Below are 9,585 nucleotides of genomic sequence, written 5' to 3'. Positions count from 1 at the left end.
TGGAGAATGCAATGAGCATTCTGACGCTTGCACCAAACGTATGGAGTCCCCATGTTTGAAAGAGCTAGAAACACAGGCTCATTTACGTGTGCCCAACTGATGATGGAAACCAGGGCAGCCCTAACATTCGAGGAAAGAATTCCAGTCAGTCAGTCTCGAAGTTCCCTCCAAGACAGATCACACCTTCCATGACGTTCCCGGCAGCTTCATTCCTGTGAACTCTGGAGAACGGTGAAACTGTCCCCAAAGCATCCTACACTTTCCCTGGTTGCTGGCGCTTGTGTGCGTATGTTCTTAAAACTGAGCCAGCCCCGCAACAGGCACAGCTCTAGCGGAAGTGTGGGCCGCAGACAGGAAGTACGGCCTGTGAGTCTGGTGCCTGCCAGCATGGAAGTGCGCATGCGTGCTAACGGCCGCTCCTCCATCCTGGCCCCTCGCTTCCACTTCCGGCCCATCCAGCCCCCAACGCGGCACGAAAGTGGCTCAAACAGGTACAGGTCTCTTAAGAAACTCCCAAGAGTTTTCTGTAATGCTCCCTGGGGTGGGTTTCTTGGTGTCCCTGTTGAAGGAAGGTTGTTGGCTTCAGGGTGGACTGTAGAGTTAACAGGACCAAAAGTGATGCTGCGGACATGGTTTCCAACTCACTCCACCAACGCCTGTACGTTTTTCTCTTCTTTTAGGGCCTCCATTTTACTTTAAAATGCGGCGATCTTTAGAACAAGCTTTGGATCGTGCCGAGGATGTCATTGAAAATGCCCAACAGAGACCCCCTAAGAGAAAATACTCATCCAGCGGGGAAAAATCTCTACATCAGAAACTTTATGACATCTTCGTAGAAGAATGTCAAAAGGAGCCCGAGGGGACGGAGGAACTCAGGAGCAATGTCAACTTGCTGGAGAAGCTGGTGGAGAGAGAGTCGTTGCCATGCTTAGTGGTCAACCTGTACCCAGAAAACAAGGGCTATTCTCTGATGCTGGAGGACAAAACTGGGTTCTTTTCAGAGACCATCCAGCTGCCTTATGGGGAAAGGGAACTGCTTGAGTACTTGGATGCAGAAGAATTACCACCTATTCTGCTGGATGTCCTAGAGAAATCTGAGCTGAACATTTTTCATTGTGGGTGTGTCATAGCAGAAATCCGTGACTACAGACAGTGCAGTGATATGGAGCGGTCCACTTACCAAAGCCGACATATTCTCTTGCGTCCCACCATGCAGACTTTAGCGTGTGATATAGAGTCCATGACAAGTGATGACCTTCAATGGACTCAGGAAGACAAACTTGCCCTTGAGAGCGAACTGCTCTTAGCTACAGCTGAGCCACTGTGTCTTGATCCCTCTGTGACAGTCACCTGCACTGCCAACAGGCTACTGTATAACAAGCAGAAGATGAATACTAACCCAATGAAACGGTGCCTGAAGAGGCATTCATTGTCCTCTCTGAATCTGCAGCAGGAGCTATCCCAACATCAGTCTCCACCTGAGCTAAGACTATTGACTACTTGCAAAAAAAAGAGAGAGAGAGAAGCAGGTCTGCAGCATGACCTAAGGATGCCTGCAGCCGGATATTGTGTGGACACGTGGAGAGAGAGATGCTGTGACTTGGCCATACCTTCCCAAGTGGATGTGGAGAAATATGCAAAAGCAAAGGAGCCTGTTGGGCTTGATGACCCACAAGCAACAATCTGGCCAACACCCGGGCTAGATGATTCTGGATTTGAAAGTGAAGGTGGCAGTCAGCTGTGGGAAATGAAGCTGAGCTTCATGCAGTCACTCAATGATCCATTTTTCTCTGGCAAAACAGGGCCATGCCAAGAGGCCAGATGTGAGATCCAGATGTATCCTCCCCTCGTCTCCCCAGATGTCCATGCGGATGGCTTCATGGCTCGGTCAAAGACTGATGGAGGGGCAGTGAATGTGCGCCAGGAGTTGGTCCAGAGCAAAGTCAAGTGTGCAGGCAAAGTGCCACATGGCTCCAGTGGCTCAGCCCGTCCCAGTCAACCCTCTCCAGGGAAGAAGCCAAAGCAGCCTACCGCCAGATGGGTGCGACCCTCCGTACCAGGGAAGGCGATGAAACCTCGAGCTCTGCCTGTGACACTTCCCCCCAGCACAGGACAGACCTTGTCAGGTAACAGTCCTCCTGCACAGCAGGCAAGCAGCCTGCACAAATTCCCACCTCGTGCCCCAGCTCCTAAGCCAGGTGGCCTTTCTCAGAAGTCCCCTATGGGTGTCAGCAGAGGAAATATAGTGCTTTCTCCGGCCACCTGGCCCCCTGTCAGGACCTCAGAAGGAATCCTGTCCACCCAGGGTCCTGTGGGCTCCACTGGCCTAAAGGTCATCAACGTGGTGGGCCCAGTGCAAGGAGCCCAGGTTTTGATGAATGGTTCCAGCTCCATGCTGGGCCATTCCACCAGCACCTGTGTTCCTGCGAGCATGTATCCCAATGGCCTTCTGCTCCCCAGAGGTCAATTGCCCAATGCACAACCATGTCCAACACAGCCACCTGCTCAGGCAGGTGTGCAGCTGATTTTAAATAATACTTTGGGTCCTTTAACTGTCCTCCAGCTTCCACCTGGTTCCCTCATTTTGAGTCCCCTGCAGCAGCATCCCCAGCCACTGCAGCCACAGCCCCAGCCCCTGCCCCAGCCCCCACCTCAGCTTTACCAGCTGATTCCACAGCAACAGCTTCAGCAACCTACAACTGCTCTTCCTCCACAGGCAGGGCCACAGGCTTCTGTGCAAGGTTCAAGTGGTCAACAGTGGGCCTTGATGGCCCAGCAAGCTGTTGTCATTAACCTCGCTCAAGGCAGCAGTGTTCTGCAGCCCCAGTCAGCTATGTTGTGTCAGCTTGGCTCTGGTCAGCAAACACCTGGGCAGTGCCTTCCTCCACAGAGATTCCAGCTCCCTGCTGCCCCACAAGGGCAGCTCCAGCCCCAGCCACTGCCACAGTGTCTACAGCTGAGACTGGTGCAGTACCCCATGTCTGTGGCCACAGCACCCACCCTGACAGTTCAATCACATGGGTTTAGGTACACAGGAGGCCAGGCAAAAGATAAAATGAAGAGTAGCACCCCAAAATTCTGAGTCTTGCCTTAGTTTTCTTCTCTTTTTATAAACACACCAGCATTGAGCCAAATCAATTCCAAGCTTTTACTTCATCTTTGGTATTTTTAATGTGTCAGTATTTTGCATTTTAGAGTATAAGCTTTACAGCAAAGCACAATCCCTTAATTTTTGCATAGAAACAAGGAAAGAATTTAAGAAACTGGGATTGTCTCATTTAAGTTACTCTTTTAATTGTAACAACAATAATAATTTTCCTTCTAGTTTTAATGTTTGCGCAAGCCCAATCTAGGTGCTGTTTAAATTATTGAAGCTTATAATTTCTCTAAACAAGAAAGTTATAGTAAGAATCCACCTCAAGTTAACATTTTAGCAAAATCTTGTTTTACATTTTTTATTGTGAAAAAATAGAACTGAGCTTACTATCTTGACAGTTTTTAAGAGCACAGTTCTGTGGTATTAAGAACATTCACGTGGTTGTGCAACAGAACCCTAGAACTTCTTCATCTTGCAGAAGTTAAACTCTGCACCATTTGACACCAGCTTCTCATTTCCTCACCCTAGCCCCTGGCTGCCACCCTTGTGCTCTGTCTCAGAGAAGTTGAGGACTGAGAGGACCTCATGTAAGAGAGATCAGACTGTGTTCATCATTTTGAGACTGGCCTAATTCACTATCATAATGTCCTCTAGTCTGTCCATGTTGTCGCATGTGACAGGAAGCTCACTGCTTTTAAAAAATAATTTCCCTGTACATAATATATACAGAGGTAACATAGGAGAAACCTCTTTCAGAGAATGTAGTTGGCATTTATTTATTTTGTTGAAAAGGTTTTACACAATGTATGAGATGTAATTGGTACAAATCCAGGTTGAAGAAATAAAGTCAAAAGAAATTACAACAAACCAAAGTTATCACACTGAGATTGAGTCCACCAGAGGCCTACAAGCCAGCTGACTGGACTTGGTGGCAGATTTGCTTGTGTGACAGCCCCCAGTCTTTCCAAAGGCTCTCCCTGCACTCAGTGCCCCTAGTCTTGCAATGCCCAGCTCCCCTTCTGCAGGCCCTGTCAGTGGTTTTGAAAAGACACTTCTGGGATGTCCTGTTGTCTCTGTCTTTATAAAGTTATTTACATTTTTAGAACACTAGGTTACTTGCAAAGAGGTAAATAAACATTTGAAAATCTGTTCTATTTGTTTGCTTTTCAAATGCCTGCAAGTTTCTTACATGGTTAATTTCACCTTCCTCTTCCTTCATTTCCCTTTATCTATTCATCATCAATTATTCTGTGTTCCTCACTCCTTCATCCATGTTTTTCTGCTTTCTTTTTTCAGTGGGACTTGAGGATTCCTCACCTTTTGTCTTTTTTCTTTTTTTACAATTTGAGGTGTTGGCCTATGGTTGTATCAGTGATAGAGCTCCTGCTTAGCATGTGGTAGGCACTGGGTTTAATCCCCAGCATCAAAATAAATAAATAAATAAATAAATAAGAAAGAAGGAAAAGAATATAATTTTGATCTAATTCCCAGCAGAAAAATTAGCCATTTACAGTACATTTTGGCAACATTTCACGTATTCACAATATTCACAATGTGGTGCACCACTTCTCTTTCCAAAACATTTTTGGTGCCTTGAAAGAAATTTTTGTATCCATTAAGTACTTTGTTGTCTTCTTCCCTAACCCCTGTCCTCAAGAATCACCAAATTTCTTTCCTTCTCTATTGATTTAACTTTTTTCAGTATTTCCCAATCAATAAATGGGCAAAGGAATTGAACAGGCACTTCACAGAAGAAATAGAAATGATCAAGAATATATGAAAAAATATTCAACATCTGAAAATATTTCCTATAAATGGAATCATACAATTAGTGGTCTTTTGGGTATGGCCTAATGTGTTTGTGGTTCATTGATGTTTAACATTTACAGGTACTTCATTTCTTTCTTTATTGCCTCAATAATATTCCATTGTTTGTATTCAGCACCTCCTGATTATCCATTCATCTTTTGTTGAACACGGGTTATTTCCACCTTTTGGCTCTTGTAGATAGTGTTGCTACCATCATTCGTGGTGAAGTTATTTGTTTTAGTGTCTCTTATATTTTGGGTTCTGTTACAACTTTGAAGGACAATCTGCGTATATAAAATTTCTTTTTCTAAGTACACATGTATGTTTATCTGCCTTTTGTTTTTAACAAAAAGTAATATGGTCTGGCATCTCTGAAAGGGTTTAGTGATGAAATAGGTTGATTTTTAGCAAACATGTTGAATTTGCCATCTGAGTGACAATGAGCTTGTTAAAGCATCCTGAACATCATTGTGAATGGTGCCTGCACTCTTAAGAACTGAACTAGTGCAATGAGCAGTTGCGAAGAATTTATGCATGGCCTTGGGCACTCAGCAGAGACCTGACCTCAGAATATCACCACATTTGGTGTCCTTCCTTTGCCCTATAGCTGGTACTTTCAAGAACTACATGGAGACACTAGCTGAGTTTGTGATTGAGTAACGTGGTCCTTCCTTTCTAGGCAGGCAAATAAATTCAGCTTTGTTTCAGGTTACATTTGCTAGTTGTTGTTTATTTGCTTCTAATGATCCCCACCTGTTTGGTACTTTGACACGGGGTCCCTTTTGAGACCATTAGCTGGCTACCTTTTGTGAGTAACCTTTTATTTATTTTAGCATCATGAGAACCTGGGGGCTCTTTCCTAATCCAATATGAACCCTTACTCATTAGCCAAAACTAGCTTTCTGAAGGCTGTCTTCAGGACTTTGCCAGAGGACATTGATAGAATTCTCTGACAGGTTACAGAGAAGGTGATCCCACAGATGAGTACCCATGAAAATTCCAGCAGCCCAGTAAAACAGGACATGTCAGGCAGAATTGGGCATTTGTCACAAGGTGGGAGTTTGCGAACAAGATTATTTTATTCCTTGAAAATCCTTGCAAAGGCAGGGTTGACCTTTGCTCTCTGAGTGCTGTCCAATAGAAATCTAACGAGTTCCATATGTAACTTAAAAATTTTTCTCATAGCCATGTTTTAATAAATAACAATCAACAAAAAACTCCAGGAGAAATTACCTTAATAATAAAATTTATTTAACCCAATGTAAAATATTATCATTCTCATTTTATCAATATTAAAAATTTGGGGGTGTGTGCCATGAATTGAACTTAGGGGCACTTGACCACTGAGCCACAACCCCAGCCCTATTTTGTATTTTATTTACAGACAGGGTCTCACTGAGTTGCTTAGTGCCTCGCTAAGTTGCTGAGGCTGGCTATGAACTAGTGATCCTCCTGCCTCAGCCTCCCCAAGCTGCTGGGATTACAGGCATCTGCCATCCTGCCTGGCTCAATATTTAGAATTTTAATGAGACATTTTTCTTTTATTTTTACTGTTCTCAAACTCCAGACACTGTCTCAATTTGAATGTGAAATTTTCTTCAGAAGTACTTAATCTGAATTTAGGATTTTATAAAATTGACACTTGTAAATGTAGATTCATCTTCCAAACATGCTTCGTTTTCCAATAATTGAATCAAGTACCAGTTTGTCAATTTAAGGTGATTAAAAGTAATATTTTAAAAATTAGTTCCTCAGCCTGACACATTTCAATAGCCATACTTGGCTAGTGGATGTTGTGTTGGACAACATCCTTCTGGATGGAGGGAAAAGCAAAGCAGATAACCAAGATAGCCCCAGGCAGGAAATGGGTACCAGTCGTTGAGATCCAGGAGCTGGGCATCAGGGTACACTATTGGAATGAGAGTGGTGATGCTGCTTCCAAGGACTTGTCTGAGCTCCCTGAAATCCTCACAGCCTGGAGTTGCCTAGGCTGGGATCTGCAGGTAGAAATGGAGGAGCCCCTGCCATGGAGCAGAAGTTGGTAAAAACTGGTAGACAGGGGTGAGCCCTGTGCCAGGTTCTGCACAATCATATGCAAAATGCCTTTGAAGAGGAGCTTCACCACCTAGTAGTCAACTAAAATTCTCTTAACTCACCTCCACCCCAAGCAGCTTGGATCCTGAGGGAATGGGAGAGAGGCACTACCTTCTCCTTTATTCTTCTTTTCACTCCTTCTCTCTGTCCATCTTTCAGATTGAGTCAATACTTCCTCCTGCACATGTTAAACCAGATCAGCCATGAGTTAATTTTGGGAGCTGGGTGATGGGTAAATGGATGTTCATTAGATTCTTCTCTCTACTTTGCCAGTTGAAATTGGCTATATTACACACACACACACACACACACACACATGCACATCCCTTTGAACAGCTGAGTTCTTGATGTTAACAGCCCCATTAGCATACCTTTCCCCATCCCAGCATTCATCTTATACAGGAAGTCCTGACAGACCCCAGCCTTGGACTTGCCCTTGTGTCTTCCTGCTTCACTGCCATAACTGCAGGCAGCAAAGGGTGTGTGAGTTAATTGTTAAATTCAGTTCAACAAGTTCCTCATTAGGGACAAATTACCTGAGTTTGAAATCTGCTAATTTTCCAATCAGAGTGAGTGTTTGCACTTGTGATTTGGAAATAATTACCATATGGTAAAAGCAAACCTATGTGGGGATTAAAGTAAAGGTGAGGGAGGACAGGAGCTTATTTTGGCATCTTCCCTGGAAACCATGTTAGCATATGCAGATTGGTTGAGGTGCCTCTGCGGTTGGGGTGGGAAAGCTCACCTGTAGCACTGTTTTGCAAAAGGCTGTTTACTTCGTGTGCTAATCCTCCTGAAAGGTAACCATGGCCTTTGATGAGACAGGAGTATGGGCTTCATAGGCCAGAATTGAACCTGTGAAAGAGAACAGCATTTTGAATTGAGCTACTTCATCTAAAAATACACCTATATTTTTGCTTTAATCTCTCCTCAGTCTGAAGTTTCTGCATGGGTGATAGAAATATTTCCTTGGAGGTGGAAGTGGTGAGTCTAAATGTCCTTTGGGTGAGTGCACAATGAATATATTAGGGAAACTCATCTGAAAGAATTTGAAGAATTATGAACAGTAATTGCTACAGAATTTGGCCCAGTTACTACATCATTAGTTCTAAAGCTGTCAGAAACCCGTGGCAAAGAAGAGCCAACGTTTCATTTACTTTATAAACCTAAGATCCCCCTGTGAGGTGCTGGGGTTGGAACCCAGGGCCTTGTGCATACTAGATAAGTGCTCTACCACTGAGCTACCCCCAGGCCTCTGAGGGGTTGCTTTTGAAATTTGGAGCCAAGAAAAGCTTTGTCTCCCCTGATAAGGTGTCCTTCCTCCTTTCTGATAACTGGAGTTGTATAAGTTCTCAGGTTTTCCTTTGTACCTCAACTGCCAGAAAACTCAAAACCAAATTGAAACTCAAATCAACTAATTTACCTTTGTGGTTAAAACTTTAGCATTCCTTACTCCGTATTTTTTATTTCAGTTTTACTAGTTCTGTTGTCATAGACTACAAATCTTTTGTCAAGGGAAATTGAGAACAAATATCTTTCTCTGCAAGTGTTAATGATAGGGGACAGATGGGCATGAGTGGTGGGAACATAAGGGTAAGGGAATAAATTTATAAAACGGGTCTACTGTGCTAACTGCCCCCATAGCTTTCACTTTTAGAAAACAATTTACTTGCAGCCCTGCCTAGCTTATCTGGACGGGATATGTTACATTCTTCAGCAAACTACCTGTTATCTGTAGGACATATACAGGCCCAAAATAATGCTGGTAAGAGGAACACAAGTTACCCTAAAGGGGGGGCGATTTTTGTGACCCTTTCATAGACCAAATACTGGAACTCAGGGAGATAAGAATAATTCCTCCTAACCATAAAAACTAAGAACATGTTCCAATTAAAACTGGTCAGCATGGGCCACAGTGACCTAGAGTTGTCATGGCAGTCATCCTGCTGTCAGTAAAAAGTCCAGAAGTGGACCTGGGTGGTACTCTGTGGAAACTTCTCTGGGACCTTCAATAAAATGGCACACTCACCCTCTCCTCTTTGAGAGGACCCACTCTTTCCCTTGAGAGTGTCCTGTTTCCCCTTTCCTATCTCCTCAAATACACTCATATCTGAAACCTTTCTGACTTGATTGCAAGAATTGGGATTTGAAGGGGAACCTTTATGCTGCCTCAGTTTCCCAGAAGGCCAACACATGTCTAAATAGTAGCTTCTATTCATTTGCACACAGTCTCCTCTAATCCTCTTAGTTAACTTACTAGTAATATCCATTAGGTGTTATCCTTATTTGCAAAGAAGAAACTGAGGCTCAGATAGGACTTCTTAGGGCAATACAGCTATTGAGTGACACAATGATATTTAAGCTCCCTTTTTGTCCACTTCTGAAGTCCATGCCTTGTGCCTGGATACATGGAACTAACTTGTTGATGGGTCTCAACCAGTGGTAGACTGTGTATGTGAAACCATTTTATACTTTCCAGTCACTGCTTTTGAACATACACCACCAAGTCCTTTTCCTGCCCTTTAAGGACATCTTGGCCAGATCTCATAACTCTGGGCTCTCTTAGTTGGTAAAGTTGATTACAA

The 9,585-nt window shown here is 43.7% G+C and overlaps 1 protein-coding gene across 1 annotated transcript; it reads left to right on the top strand.

Moving 5' to 3' along the window:
- The first annotated feature begins 700 nt into the window (after nucleotides 1-700).
- On the top strand, nucleotides 701-3,082 carry LOC124972278 (transcription factor SPT20 homolog). Its single transcript, XM_047536550.1, has one exon. The coding sequence runs from the start codon at nucleotides 701-703 to the stop codon at nucleotides 3,080-3,082; it is 2,382 nt and encodes a 793-aa protein (XP_047392506.1).
- The last annotated feature ends 6,503 nt before the right edge of the window (nucleotides 3,083-9,585 follow it).

Source organism: Sciurus carolinensis, chromosome X (assembly GCF_902686445.1).
Source record: "Sciurus carolinensis chromosome X, mSciCar1.2, whole genome shotgun sequence".
Lineage (NCBI taxonomy): Eukaryota > Metazoa > Chordata > Mammalia > Rodentia > Sciuridae > Sciurus > Sciurus carolinensis.
Note: the sequence above shows the minus strand (reverse complement) of the source record. Positions and strands in the feature narration are given on the sequence as shown.